At 36.4% G+C, this 16464-nt stretch overlaps 1 protein-coding gene across 1 annotated transcript in view; it reads right to left on the reverse strand.

Moving 5' to 3' along the window:
- The window catches only part of ATRX (ATRX chromatin remodeler), a 187686-nt gene that overhangs the window by 13139 nt on the left and 158083 nt on the right, over window positions 1–16464 (reverse strand). Inside the window, 3 exon segments of the mRNA XM_037822745.1 lie at window positions 4952–5124; window positions 5252–5340; window positions 5972–6102. Coding sequence (XP_037678673.1) covers window positions 4952–5124; window positions 5252–5340; window positions 5972–6102 — 393 coding nt within the window.

Genomic DNA, 16464 nt, shown 5'->3' on the forward strand with positions numbered 1-16464 from the left:
ATTGAATACAAGAGCAGAAATGAGAATCAAGTTATCTTCTATTAAACCAGACATTGAACACACTTACAAAAATAAAAGCAATGCCACTCTTCTCACTACATATTTTTATTTAGGAAAAATATAGCTACTTTTCATAAAAACTAGATTACATGGGTTTATCATTATTTTAGAATGAATTAATAAATAATTATTTTTAAATTTTTGTTTTAATTTCTAATATGGTAAATACCAATAGATATAACCCATATAAACAAAAGCTCTTTGGGAATATTAATTATTTTTTAAGAGTGTAAAGGGGTCCTGACACCAAAAAGTTTGAAGACAGCTGTTCTGTATCATGACATAGTATGGATAGTAAAATTACAATGGCTGTTGTCTAGTTTATGTTCTCACTTCAAGGTAGCCATCTGTACCAAATATTTTATATTTGCATGTATGCCAAAAATATAGTAAATGCCTAAAATTTTATTATTTGCCTTAATAAACACTCTTCGTGAAGTTGAAAAAAAAATAGAAAGGCTTCCTCGTCATATCCCTGAATTGATGGGTCAATTTTTCCCCCACCTATTCTTCCATTGAATACATATCCTTAGAGAGAGATTCAGCTTTAGGAAGGAGTTGAAGAACTCTCCACCTTATAATGGGTTCAAGGGCTTGTATCCTGTCCCTGGGTGGATGAAAATCAAAGCTAGCTGCTTGTCTCAAGACTGGCATAACCCTAGTGCTTCCAAAGTATACCTTCTTCAACTTACTGTTTAGATTATCAGTTCCCTCTTTGTGCCTGGCCACTGGTGATCTCCATTACTTTCAGAGAGCTCAATGTGCATTTATATTCAAACCAGAATGAATTTCCTAAATATGCCATGTACAAGAAAGACTCCACACAATCAACTATGCCTTGAATGTCTTCTATGACTTGCCTTCCCTCTTCCCCTGGCAAACTTCTATTCATAACTTACTACACTTCATGACTGAGAGACTAAATATACAAACAGAACTCTGATCCACTATCAGCTGTAATTAGACCAGCAAACTCTGGCTCACTACCCGCAACCGTCAATCCAGAAATCTACCCACTACCTATGGCAAACATCCCAAGAAGTCAAACCACAACCCCTGAAACAACTGAACCAAATTGGCCAAGAGTTAATCAATAGCTGACAGCTTCCCTAATTTTTGCCTCCACTCCCAACTTAGGATCAACCAGAGAAAGCCAAATATGCTCCTCTAACCAATCACACGGTGTATCCTACTTCTAGTTAGCCCACCTTCAGGTTCCCCATACCAACAGCCACCAATCAGGCCATACATGAAGTCTTCCCTTCTTTCTACCATCAAGTTTTCCCACTTTTCTGTCTGCCTCTGAATCTCTGCTAAATGCAAGTGGTAGTAGCTGACTCCATTGCTATGGCAAGAGCTGAATAAATAAACTTTGTTTTCATTTGGGTGTTCTTCATTATTATTTCTACAAGATCCAACTCAAATTTCATCTTCTCAGTAGTCTCCATGAAAGATTGCCCTTGGCTGGTGTCTGGGAACTTGAATGGTAAATACTTTTCTATGCTAATATAAAAATTTCCCTAACTAATATGAGTGACCCACTGTGCCTAGACCATTTATGCAAATAACGTGTTTATAATAAATGCCTATTTTACTTCTGATAGTATGGAATTTGGTATGTGCTAGGTAGACAGTGCCTATGTGACCAGCCCCCAATGAAAATCTTAGGCACTGAGAATCTGATGAATTTCTCTAGCAGACACCTCTTTGCATATCATTTCTAGAGAAACAAATGCAGCCTATGTGCCTTCATTAGGAGAAGACTTTTTTTAAGGTTGTACTTAGTTTCGTCTGGACTTTGCCCCATGCTCCTTTTCCTTTGCTTTGTATGCTTTCACTATAATAAATCAGAACCATAAGTATGACTATATGCTGAGTCCCCAAATTCTTCCAGTGAACTTCAGAACCTGGGTGTGGTCTTAGGGACCCTCAACACATACCCCATCAAAGAAATGCTGATTAAACTCCTTTTTACAACTAGTCAACTGGCAAACAACCAATAGTGCCTGTAAGAAATTCTGTGGTTCCACAGATTGCACACAAAGTTCAGCAATGGTTACCCAGATTTACTAACTGTAATACATCTAAGATGAAAATATCAAGAATAAATGAATGCTGGCAGAAACTTAGTAAAAATGTGGCAGCTAAAGAAGAAGTTTCAAAGCTTATAAAAGGTGACAATTTCTGTAGAAATCAAATAGATTCCATTCTAATTTTGATCCTTCAAATATAATCACAATACCTTACTTTACTTTCTACTAAAAAAGTAAAAAGTGATCCAGGAAAATATGGGATACTCCAATTAAGAAATATCCTAAGATGTAACTAAAACATACAAATAGATGTAGCATGCTGAATTATTTTCTCATTCACATTTACTAATCACCAGTACATTCCAAGTTTCTCGAGCAGTACCTGGGGCATAGTAAGTAGTTAGTATTTGTTGAACTTATAAATGTGGTGTATTAATGCTAATATTAAGGCCCTACATCATATACTAGGATTCTGTCATAAAAGTTTATATCCATACAATTATCCACATTTTAAAAAATAAATACTCTCTGAGAAAGCAAAATCTAAAAATACTGAAGTAAAAGTAAATCTACCATTTTGAGGTAATTTATATAGTCAAGTCCTCATCACAAAAACTTTCCTTCTAACAAAATGCTAAAACCCAGAAATGAGAATGCTGTAAGATAAACTTAGAAGTCTTAATCAAAATGCTGCTTATCAGAAAGACCGGAAAGCAACTCCAAAAGAATTAAAGAAACTAGCAACTCTCTGAAATGAAAATGAAATATGCAGCATATATCATACTATAGCTCAGTTACAGCCATTCACTTATTTCATATCTATTTCAAATTCCACACAGTACATTTTAGACCTTCGATACTTCCTATTTAGGATTTCTTATATTTCCTGTAAGAAAATGTTTTTATTTTTTTAAGGCTACACAGTACCAGCTATATGTGCTCATATGCTATGATGTACTCAGGGTTATATGGAGTTTTATCATCTATTAGTTCTGGTAAATATTCCTTGATAAACTATACCCATACATAGCTGCAAAAATATAAAATACATTCATACATAAACTACTTCAATTTGATTGCACATAGCTAGAATGAAACAAAGACCCTAGACAAAATCTATTAGTTTGTCTTTTGGAACCCCCAACCTCCTCTGTCTTCATTTAGGTTCACAACATGTAGCCTCCTACTCTCTATCCCGGTACTTTCCAACCTTTTTCACATTCTAGCATATATGAGAAAGCAATAACACTTATATAGCACAACAGGAAAAATGCAGGAGGTTACTCATTTCTGGAGATAATCCAGCTGCCTCAAACTCCACCTGATATTCCAAAGACAAATGGGATCAATACCTCACCACACTTTTAGGCAACCTATTCTTAGAATAAGCCATGGCACACTGTTTGGTCTACTCTATCTCTTCCCTGAACTATAAGTTTTGAGAAAAAAATTCAACAAGAATATTTTAAGAAAATCACTCACAGGGAAATGTAAACTTTAAGCTATTTATTTGTAATTGTAAGATGAAACTTCACATCCTATGAGGAATTATAAGTGGAAAAGGCAGATTGGTGGACCAGAGGAGGAGATAGTGGGAACTTTTCATTACTTTAAATTAAACTGGAACCATTCATTTAGTATTCTTATAAAAATATTTTTTAAATCTAATTGGAAGATAAACACTGAGAGTAAAAACTGCCATTTTGGAGTAGGATGAGAGAACAACAAGGAAGAGAAATTCTGTAGTTTCACTTTTACTATCTTTTTGATTTTTTAGAGACTAAACCAGGGTGTGTGGCTGGGCTGCCATCTGTCTATTCTGTTGAAGTACTGAAGAGAGAAATGATTGTCACGGAATCACCAAACTAGTTTAGCTGTATGCCTGAGACCTGCAAAGATTGTTTGAGCACAGTACTATTCACCTAGCTGGCTCCTCACATCTCTCTTCTCTTCACAGAGGAAGGTTAACTGCTTTGTTCCAGGGATCCAAATCCCAAATATATGATGCCATAATATTGTTCACTTTTTTCTCCGTGCCAATTCTACAAACTGTAGTATTCCACACCACATCTTTACTTTGTAGCATTTGAATATTTGGTCCTTGCTTTAAGCTCCTAGACCAAGTCAGGCTGCACTAGGAGGATATGGCACCTCAATATTAATCCTAAAAATGTATACATGGGTAAAGACAATTTAAATCATTGGGAAGTTTAATCTAAGACTATCATTATGTGCTCACACACAAGAGAAATAAAGAAAGCAAAAGGAGGTAACACAAACTACATGATACAGGGAAAACCTAAAACTGACAAGAATTACAGATTATGAAGAATTACAAAGGAAAAAGACTAAACTATTAATATTAGTTTTGCTGAATAAAATTAACTACAACCACATTAAAATTACATGAACTGCTTCAAGTTATTCCTTTGTAGTTAATGAAAATACCATGGTGGTTTTGAGATTAGATGGATTTAGGCCTGAATCCCAGTTCTACCACTCACTAGCTATCTGACCTTGGGTTTGAGTTCCCTCATTGATAGAAATAAATATATCAACAATATTGTAAGGCTGCTTAAGAATTGAGTTAGCTAACACATGGAATGAAAATGTATAGTTTAGGGATATACATGTAAATAAATGTTCTTTTTTCTTTCCTGGTTCCTCCTAAATGCCAGAGAAAGGACAATGGCTTGCCTGTAATTAAATATTCAAATGATATTTGATGTAATTATGTATATCAGATTATCCCAGACTCTTAACAACTAAGGAAAGAAATTCCTTTTAGCCAACTATGGAATTCTCCCTAAATTAGCAAATCAATGTTTCATGAAAAAGGCAACATTCATGAAACTCACTTTCTTTCGGCTTTAAAGAAACTGAGGGGTTGTTTCCTGTTTCATCCACATTTCCTTCACCACCTCCTTGAGATCTTGAATTCCAGACTTTAATCACTTCAACATCATTGTCACTGCCACTTCCACTTGAGCTACTATCTTTTTTCCCCTTTTTCCCTTTTGTTTTCTTCTTTCTAAAAAAAGAACAAATTCAATCTGTTAGGAAAGCACAGTAAAGTTATAACTGCCAATTATCAGAGGACAATCAGCAAGTAAGAATTTTAAAGGTGTTAACACAAGCCACGGAAGTATTCAATTTACTTTGCATAATCATCGGAGCTTAAACTCATGGAGGTTTCATCAGAATCTGAAGCTATGAATTCATCCATACTGTCTTCATCAAAATATCCCTAGGAAAAAAATGATTAATGTTTTAGTGTTAATAGTTGACTTTAACTTATATTGGAAATTATAATAAAGTCCATTTATTTCATTTTAAAAAAAGTTAACTGTCATGAGATAAGGAATGAATGAGAAACTATCACAGATTGGAGGAGACAAAGGAAACATGACAGATGAATTACTAAATGAACGGTGAGATTCTGGATTGGATCATGAAACAGAAAAAGGACATTAAGTAGAAAAACTGGTGAAATCTAAATAAAGTCTGCTGGTTAGGTAATAGTATTGTACCAATGTTAATTTCTTAGATTTGATAACTGTACTATGGTTATGCAAGTTGTGAATATCAGGGAAAGCTGGGTGAAAGATAAATGAGATACTCTGAACTACAAGTCTAAAAACACTGCAAAATAAAAAGTTAAAAACAGGCTCAATAAACCATTAATATTCAGCACTCCTTTCATAATCATAATGCCTTAAGACATACAGAAATTAACTAGATAAAAACAGGGAGAATTACTGTACCACAAAGCAAAAGAAAATTCAAATATACTGTAAGTCTATATAGATAAACCTTTTTCCTAAGGTTATGTACTTGCAACAGATAACTTTTAATCATGCTTAGGGTACCTGATTTACCTTATTTTCTTTGCTAATGTAGTCCAGCTGTAAACACCAAGGATGAGTCCAGATTCTACTTAACATCTGGAAATCCTGGAAAAGTTTTGCACCTGCCTTTCCTCTTGCACCTTTGCTGCTATTACCTACACCTGATCAAAAGGAAAAAAAAGATAAAGTTAAGATGTAAGAATGCTCGGCTTCAGCCAAGTGTTTCTAGATTAGGGTCTTTAACCTTTTCTGTGCCATTGACCCTGTTTGGCAGACTGAAGAAGCTTACAGACCCTCTTTCTTGGAATAACATTTTTAAACACATAAATAAAATAAATAGTATTATAAAATAAACATGTTATATTGAAATTGCTATTAAAATATTTTTTAAAAATTTATGATATAGCAACAAATGTGCTTCTTTATGAATATATCAAACAATGAAATATGGCAGGAGGTCTAATAAATACCTGTAATTTCAAAGTACTGAACATAGATGATTTTGAGGTATCAGTAACAACAGTAATATGCAAAAATATTTCTGATTTCTATTGGTAACAAAATCACAGGTATCAATGATACTACTATGGTTTGTTGCCTAAATCCATAATTGAAAAAAATTGCTACATTTGAATCAGAGGTTAGTGAAAACTAGATGTAATATTTTTTTAACCAGGTTCATATACCACCCACCCAAAATTTTATCCGAGGACCCATATCACAAACTCCTATTTTAGATAAAGCCTCTCTCCTTATGGACAGAACTTTATGAATTCTCTCCAATTATTCTTAAACACACACACACACACACTTCTAAATTATGTTTTGATGTTAAAATGTAAGTAATAGCTTTCTTCTGCCAGAATATCGATAGAATTATATCTTCTATGAAACTATGAAAATTAAATGAACATTTCATTAACATAAAGACTTACAAAAATATTGAAAGAGTAAAGCATAAAAGAACTGAGTTGAATAAAAAGAAAAAAGCATTTACGCAGTAAAAATTTTCAGTTCAGTTTTTAAAAGATATAAGGCCACAATTAGCAAGTCTTGTGTCCATAAGTAACAAGAGAAAATTTAGTAATGATATGACACACTGATAAAAATACATAAAAATATGGTGCTGATTATTTTGCCTGATAGGGGTATTTTTATGATTATTAGAAATCACTGCTGTGAAAATGAGTTATCTAATTTCTTAGCTAGCAACTGTTCATAGCATTTCCTTACAAAACTTTTTAATTCTGTATGACCAGTAGTGATTTTAGTAATTTGAGTCTTCTCTTTTTATTACTTTATCAGTCTACATAAAATTTTGTCTATTTTGTCAGTGTTCCCAAAGAAACAGCTTTTGGATCTGTTGGATCTATTATCTTTCCATTCTCTTTATTTCTGCTGTAGTCTTTATTTTCCTTCCTTCTACTTGCTCTGGGTTTAGTCTGCTCTTTTTAGTTCTGTAAGGTGGAAAGTTAGGCCATTGATTTGAAATCTTTTTCCTATTTTAACACAGGCATTTACAGCTGTAAATATCCCTCTAAGCATTACTTTGGCTGCATCCCACATTTTGGGATATTGCTTTTACTTATAGTCATCTCAAAGTATTTCCTAATTTCCCTTGTGATTTCTCCTTTAACCCACTGGTTACTTGAGAGTATGTTGTTTATGTTATACATATTTGTGAATTTCCCAAGTTTTTTTCTCATTGTTTTCCAATTCCATTCTGATGTGGTTAGAGAAAATATTTTGTAAGATTTTATCTTTTTAAATTTATTGATGCTTGTTTTGTGGTTAACATATCGTATACTTTGGAGGATGTTTCATATGCACTTAAGAATGTGTATTCCACTGTTGTTGGATGGAGTGTTCTATAGAAGTCAGTTAGGTCTAGTTGGTTTACAGTGTTTTCAAGTCTTCTATTTTTGTTGATTTTCTGCCTAGCTGCTCTATCCATGATTAGTTAGTTGCCATTAAAGAAAAAGAAAGAAACAGGAGGGAGAAAAGAAGGAAAGAAAGAATTTAGATTTAGGTCAGGGATTTTTTACACAAAATTTTTTTAAAGCAACATTTATTTTTCTCTCATCATATTGGTTCACTGCAGAAAATTTGAAAATACTGATTAGGGTCTGGGAATACAGAAAAATATATTTTGTGGCATTAACTTCCGTCTTTACTTTTTTATACATTTTGATACCTATAATTTTTTATTACACAGAATTGGGGTACTATTTTATAACATTTTTTACATAATGATTTTAAATTTATATATTCCTAAATATTACCCCTCGATATTATGCATATTATGATAATTTTGCCTTTTACTGTATGACATTGGATCAGGTTGATCTACCATAATATTAACCATCCCCTAATGTTGAAAATTCAGGTTAATTTCCATTTTTTTATAATTACAAATAATGCCACAATGGGAAATAATGTTAAGTAAAAAGCTAGACAATATAATTCCAGTCATTAAAAAATATATAGCTACATGAACACATGAACACATATACATGGAAAACAAGACATCAAAATATTAAATATTTAGCAGTGCTAACTGGTTTATGAGATATTAGCAGCTTTTATTTTCTTATTTGTGCTTTTCAATATTTCATACATATTCCATAATGAACACCTATTCCTTCTGTAACCAGGAAAAATGCTTCCTTATTTTAAAATTGAGCTTAATGTTCTTGAATATAAATCTTTGCACACATTTTGGACCATTTCCCTAGAATAAAAGCCGACAGTGAAATTACTTTTGATGACTCTTTCCAAATTACCCTCTGTGATGGTTACGTTCATGTGTCAATTTGGCCAGTTGATGGTGTCCAGGTGTCTAGTCAAGCAAGCACTGGCCTAACTGTTACTGAAAGGACATTTGTGGCTGGTTAATACAGAAGGCTGGTTTATTAAATCATCAGTCAATTGGCTGCAGCTGTGACTGATTACATCAATGAAGAATGTACCTGCCACAATGAGAATTCAATTAGCTGGATTTAATCCAATCAGTTGAAGACTTTTAAGCAAGAAAGTTAGAGGACCTTCACTTCTTCGGCTAGCCAGCAAAGAGTTTCCTGAGGAGTTCATCGAACACCTTTGTTGGAGTTGTCAGTTTGCTGCCAGAAGAGTTCACCGAACACCTTCATTGGAGTTGCCAGTTTGCTGCCTGCCCTACGGAATTTGGACTCGTGCGTATCCACAGTAGTGGGAGACACTTTTATAAAATCTTTTATTTACAGACATCTCTTGTTGATTCTGTTTCCCTAAAGAACTCTAATATTCCCTCCAATTTATATTAGCTTCAAAAGTACCCATTTCTCTACCTGACAATCAGAAATGAGAGAGGGGACATTACGACTGACCCCATAGAAATGAAAAAGGTCATAGGAGGATACTATGAACAACTCTATGCCAACAAACTAGACAACTTAGATGAAATGGACAACTTCCTGGAAACACCCAAACAACCTACACTGATTTGAGAAAAAATAGACTTGAACAAACTACTCTTAAGTAAAGAAATTGAAACAGTCATCAAAAACCTACCAACGAAGAAAATTCCAAGACCAGATGGCTTTACAGGTGAATTCCATCAAGGATTCCAAGAATTAATACCGATCCTGTTCCTCCAAACAACTGAACAGGAGAGAACACTAACTCATTCTATGGAGCCATCACAACCCTAATACCAAAACCGGATAAAGATACAAAAAAAAAAAAAAAAAAAATCACCGACCAATTTCTCTAAGAATACAGATGCAAAAATCCTAGCAAATAGAATTCAACAGCATTCTAAAAGAATTATACACCATGACCAAGTGGGTTTTATCCCAGGTATGCAAGGGTGGTTCAACACAAGAAAATCAATTTATGTAATACACATTAACAAATCGAAAGGGAAAAATCACATGGATCATTTCAACTGGCGCAGAAAAAGAATTTTACAAGATCCAGCACCCTTTCTTGAAAAAAACACTTCAAAAATTGGAATAGACAGGAACTTCCTCAACATGATAAAGGGCATATATGAAAACCCGTAGCCCAGACCAGCAGAGGCAGCAGCTACAGCAGCCACAGCAGCAGGAGCCTGTGTCTTCTCATGTCTGCCTGCCACCTGCCCACGGGTCTCTTTCCTGCTTCTTCCTTCTCCCTCCTCTGCCCACCCATCGGGCTCCCCTCACCTTCCCACCCACCCCTATTGCTACACCCACCCTCACCTCCCCCTCTTCCCACTACTGCCCTCTCCCCCTTTCCCAACATTCACCTTGCGCTTGCATTTTTGGCTTTCACCCCCATCAGTGACCAAAGACTTGACCATTCACAGTCCAGCTCCCCAGAACACTGCTCGACATGGACATTAGTGTGATTGACGGTGGATTAAATGTCACTCTCCCCATGTGGCTACTTATGCATGGAAAGGAAGCTGGCAGTATCATCAGAAAGAACAGAGAATTAGTTGAGAAAATGTACAAGGAGAGTGGTACATGTATCAACATCTCAGAATAGAACTATCCTGAGAGAATTATCATTTTGGCTGGCCCACACATGCCACCTTTAAAGCTTTTGCTATCATCACTGACAAACTAGAGGAGATTAGCAGCTCTATGACCAATAGCATAGCTGCCAGTAGACCCTTGGGCACCGTGAGTCTGGTGGTCCCTACTAGTCAGTGTGACTTTCTCACTGGAAAAGGTAGATGCAAGATCAAGGAAATATAAGAGTACAGGTGGCAGGGTATATGCTCCCCAAATCAAAAGAGCAGGCGTTCACTATTGCTGGCATTCTGCAATCCATCACTGAGTGTGTCAAACAGATCTGCGAGATCTACGTGGCCAAGTTGGATCAATCACATACAAGGGAAACTTTATAAAGAAATCTATATTCGACAAAACAGTCCTCGTGTTCTTGCAAGCACTGGGGATTATCAATTTTGTAGGCCAACCCCTTGATCTATGTGCTTGCCCTTATGAAGCCTGTTACTGCACAGGAGAGGCTAAGCATCCTTATAAGGGTGCCTAAGAGTCACCCCCAGAGAACCTGCTTTGTTGCTCAGATGTGGCTTCTCTCTCTAAGCCAACTCAGCAGGCGGACTCACTGCCCTCCCCCCATGTGGGACATGACTCCCAGGGTTGTAAAATTCCCTGGCAACATGGGACACGATGCCTGGAGATGAGCATGAACCCAGTGTCGTGGGATTGAGAAAGCCTTTTTGTCCCAAAGGGGAAACAGATGAAACAAAATAAAGTTTCACTGGATGAGATTTCAAATGGAGTCAAGAGGTCATTCTGGAGGTTATTATTATGCATTATATAGATATTTTTCAATATATCTATATATAGATGCACATTTTAATATATAGATACATTTATGCATATTTTATATACAAAATATTTATATATTTTGTATTCCATTTATATCTTTATTATGTATATATTTTGTATATTTTTGTATCTCTACATATTTTTATATATAAATACACCTTTTTTTCAAGTGATCACAGATCACTGTGCAGGTTACAACACATGTTGGGTCAGAAAGCAAGGCTCAAGAATTTAAAAATACTGATATTAATCAAAACACTTTCACGGATCATAATGGAATAAAGTTGGAAATCAATAACAAGCAAAAGGCCAGAAAATTCACAAATATATGGATGCTAAACCACACACTCTTAATCAACCAGTTGACCAAGGAAGAAATTACAGAGAAATTAGGAAACATCTTGAGGCATATGAAAATGAAAACACAACATATCAGAAGTTATGGGATGCAGAAAAGGCAGTGCTGAGAAGGAAATTTATTACCCCAAATACCTATATTAATAAAGAAGGAAGAGATATATTCACATACCATATTGGAACAGCTGGAAGGAAATACCTGAAACTGTCAAACTGCAACCCAGTAGCCTTGATTCTTGAAGAAAATTGTGTAACTATGTAGCATGCATGATATGACGGTGTGATTGGGTAAACCTTGTGGCTCACACTCCCTTTATCGAGTGTATGGGCAGATGAGTAGAAAAATGATACAAAAAATATATGAAAAATAGGGTGGGGTGGAATTATTTGGGTGTTCTTTTTTACTTTTATTTTTATTCTTATTTTCATTCTTTTCAGAGTAAGGAAAATCTTCAAAAATTGATTGGGGTGATGAATGCGTAACTATATGATGGTACTGTGAACAGTTGATTGTACATCACGGATAATTGCATGGTACGTGAATGTATCTCAATAAAAAATTTAAAAAAGAAGAACAAAAAGCAACTAATTAACTGTTCACCTGGAGGAACTAGAGAAAGAACAGCAAACTAATCCCAAAGCAAACAAAAGGAAAGAAATAACAAAGATCAGAGCAGAAATAAATGAGATGGAGAACATGAAAACAATTGAGAGACTCAAAAAAACCTGAAGTTGGTTCTGTGAGAAAATCAATAAAATGGATGGACCCTTAGCTAGACTAACAAAAAAAAAGGGAGTGTATTCAAGCAAATATAATCAGAAATGGAAACAGGGACATCACCACCAACCACATAGTCATAAAGGAGACAATGAGAGGATATTAGCAATTATATGCTAATAAACTAGATAACATAGACAAAATGGACAACTTTCTAGAAGAGCCCGAACAACCAATACTGGCTCAAGAAGAAACGACGACCTCAACAAACCAATCACAAGTAAAGAAATCAAATCAGTCATCAGAAAGCTCCCAAAAAGAAAAGTCCAGGACCAGATGGCTTGTCATGTGAATTCTACCAAACATTCAAGAAAGAATAAGTACCTGCTCAAACACTTCAAAAAAAAAAAAAAAAATGAAGAGGGAAAGCTACCTATCTCATTCTATGAAGCCAATATCACCATAATATCAAAGACAAAGATAATACAAGAAAAGAAAATTATAGACCAACCTCTTTAATGAATACAGATCAAAAAGTCCTGAAAAAAATACTCATAAATCAAATCTAGCAGCACAATAAAAGAACTGTACACCATAACCAAGTGGGATTTATTGCAATTATACAACGCTGGTTCAAAAGAAGAAAATCAATTAATGTAATATACTATATCAATAAACCAAAGCAGAAAAACTGCATGATCATCTTGATGATGCAAAAAAGGCATTTGACAAAATTCCATATCTTTTTTTTTTTCCAATTTTTGTACTGAGATATATTCATATACCATACAACCATCTGTGATGGTTAGGTTCATGTGTCAACTTGACCAGGTGATAGTATCCAACTGTTTGGTCAAGCAAACACTGGCCTAACAATTGCTGTGAGGACGTCTGTGGCTGGTTAATAAAAAACAACAGGCTGGTTTATTAAATCATCATAGACTGCAGCTATGACTGATGACTCATCAAAGGGCATGTCTTCCACAATGAGAGAATGCAGTTGGCTGGATTTAATCCAATTATCAGTTGAAGACTCATAAGTGAGACAGATAGAGGACATTCACTTCTTCTTCAGCTGCCCAGTGAAGCGTTTCCTGAGGAGTTCGTTGAAGTTGTTGGTTCGTTTCCTGAAGAGTTCATTGAACACGCTGGTCGAAGATCCCAGTTCATTTCCTGAGGAGTTCGTCGAAGTTGCTGGTTTGTTTCCTGAGGAGTTCATCGGACATCTTCCTTGGAGTTGACAGCTTGCTGACTGCTCTACAGAATTTGGACTCGTGCATACCCAGTTACGTGAGTCACTTTTACAAATCTGATAGTCAGAGACACCTCTCATTGATTCTGTTTCCCCAGAGAACCCTAATACACCATCCAAAGGGTACAATCAATTGTTCACAAAATCATCATGCAGTTGTGCATTTACCACTGCAATCAATGTGTGAACATTACCATTACCCCAAAAACAATAATAAGAATAAAAACATCCCATACCCGTCATCACTCATTAAATATTGTTCCCATTTTTCTATTCATCTCTTTGTACACTGGATAAAGGGAGTGTGAGCCACAAGGTTTTCATAATCACACAGACACATGTAAGTTATACAATTATATAACCATCTTCAGAATCAAGGCTACTGGATTGCAGTTCTACAGTTACAGGTATTTCCTTCTAGCAATTCCAATACATTAAAAACTAAAAAGGGATATCTATACAATGTATAAGGATAACCTCCAGAACAAGCTCTCAACTCTATTTGAAATCTCTCAGCCACTGGCACTTTATTTCATGTCTCTTCTCCCTGTTAGTCAAGAAGGATCCCATGCTGCCTTTCATCCTTTCTTGATGAAAACACTCAAAATGATAGGAATAGAAAAAGCATTCCTCAATATGATAAAGGCAATATATAAAAAACCCACAGCTAACACATACTCAATGAGGAAACAGTAAAAGCTTTCCCTCTAAGATCAGGAACAAGACAAGGATGCCCACAGTCACCACTGTTATTCAATAATATGCTGGAAGTTCTAGCTAGAGCAATTAGACAAGAAAAAGAAATAAAAAGCATCAAAATTGGAAAGGAAGAAGTAAAATTTTCACTGGCTGCAGAACACATGATCCTACACGTAGAAATCCTGAAAAATTTACAGAGATGCTACTAGAGCTGATAAAAGAATACAGCAAAGTGGCAGGGTACAAGATCAACACAGAAAAATCAGTAGAATTTCTATACACTAGTAATGAACAATATGAGGAGGAAATCATGAAAAAGATTCCACTTACAATAGGAACCAAAAGAAACAAATATTTAGCAATAAATTTAACCAAAACCACAAAAGACCTATACAAAAAAACTACAAGAAATTGCTAACAGAAATCAATTGCTAAAATTGCTGAATAGAAGGACATACTGTGTTCATGCACTGGAAGACTAAATATAGTTAAGATGTCAATTCTACCTATATTGATTTATACATTCAATACAATACCAAGTAAAATACCAACAACTTAACTCTGCCAGTTTGAGTGGTCTTGTATGGGGCAGACATTTTTGGTGCTGGTTGGATTTGCTTGGAGTGTACCCCACCCAGCTGTCAGTGATAATTTTGATGAGATGTTCCCATGGAGGCTTGGCCCCACCCATTCGGGGTGGGCCTTGATTGGTGGAGCTATATAAATGAGCTGACTTAGAGAGAAAACTCACGGAGTGCAGCTGGGAGTGATGTTTTGAAGAGGAGCAAGCTTGCTAGAGAGGAATGTCCTGGTAGAAAGCCGTTTTGAGGCTGCAGCTTTGGAGCAGACGCCAGCTGCCTTCCTAGCTAACAGAGGTTTTCCGGACACCATTGGCCATCCTCCGGTGAAGGTACCCGATTGCTGAGGTGTTACCTTGGATGCTTTGTGGCCTTAAGACTGTAACTGTGCAGGGAAATAAACCCCCATTTTACAAAAGCCTATCCATCTCTGGTGTTTTGCATTCTGCAGCATTAGCAAACTAGAACAGATTTTGGTACCAGAGAAGTGGGGTGCTTTTGCTGCTGAGTCTGCAAATACCAAACATGTTGGAACAGCTTTTCAAATGGGTAAGGGGAAGATTCTGGAAGAATTGTGAGAAGCTTGATGGAAAAGGCCAAAATTGCTTTACAGAGACTGTTCGTGGAAATATGGACTCTAAAGGTACTTTTGATGAGGCCTTGAACAGAGATGATCAATGTGCTGTTGTCAACTGGAAGAAAGGCGATCCTTGTTTTAAAGTGGCACAGAATTTGGCAAAATTGAGTCCTGGTGTCAGATGGAAGGAAGAATCTGGAAGCAACAACCTGGAATACTTAGCTGAGGAGATCTCCAGACTATGTGTGGAGGATGTATCCTGGCTTCTCCTTGCAGCTTACAGTAAAATACGAGCGGAGAGAGATAAACTTAGAACTGAACTCTTGGGTTCAAAGAGACCAGAAGCTGATCGCTTGGAAAATTACGAGCTTGCAGGGGGTGGAATCCCAGAAGCTACAGCCCAATGTGAGGATGTAACCAAACATGAAACCCAGCCACCATTTCAGTACAAGCCAAGATCGGAGATGGAATTATCCAGAAAGGATTTGTGGAAAGTCCTATTTTCTAATGGCTTTGATCCCTGCGTGCTTCATACAAAGCCAACAGAATTTTTGCGAGATCTTTATAGACAGAGCCACTGCTGGTCTGGACTGGAGGAGGCAGACAAGGAAAAAATTAAAGGAAAAATCTCTTCAAAGACAGAGCCATGGAGGTTGAGGTCTGGAGTCAGGAGGTCTCAGGCTGGGAGAGCAGAGCAGCCCACATGCATGGAAAGGGTGAGTTTGCTCTGGAGGTTGAGGGTGGACTTTCCGCCTCCATGCTCTAGAAGAGTTTTGCCATCTGAGGTCCCAAAGAAGGTGGAGTACATTCCCAGGGAACTGCGGAGAGCCTGGATGCCACCACACCGTTCTGAAGGGGTTGAGCGTGCGCCCCAGAGATGGAAGGGAATCTGGGAGCTGCCCCGATGTTTGAGGGTGGGACTGAGAAGGTGGTCTCCCCATTGTGTGGATATGTTGGAGCACTCACCCAAGCATTTGGAGGAAACAGCTGCCAAAAAGGCCCTTGGGAAGGGTTAGGC

The sequence above is a fragment of the Choloepus didactylus genome, chromosome Y (genome assembly GCF_015220235.1).
Source record: "Choloepus didactylus isolate mChoDid1 chromosome Y, mChoDid1.pri, whole genome shotgun sequence".
Classification (NCBI taxonomy): Eukaryota; Metazoa; Chordata; class Mammalia; order Pilosa; family Megalonychidae; genus Choloepus; species Choloepus didactylus.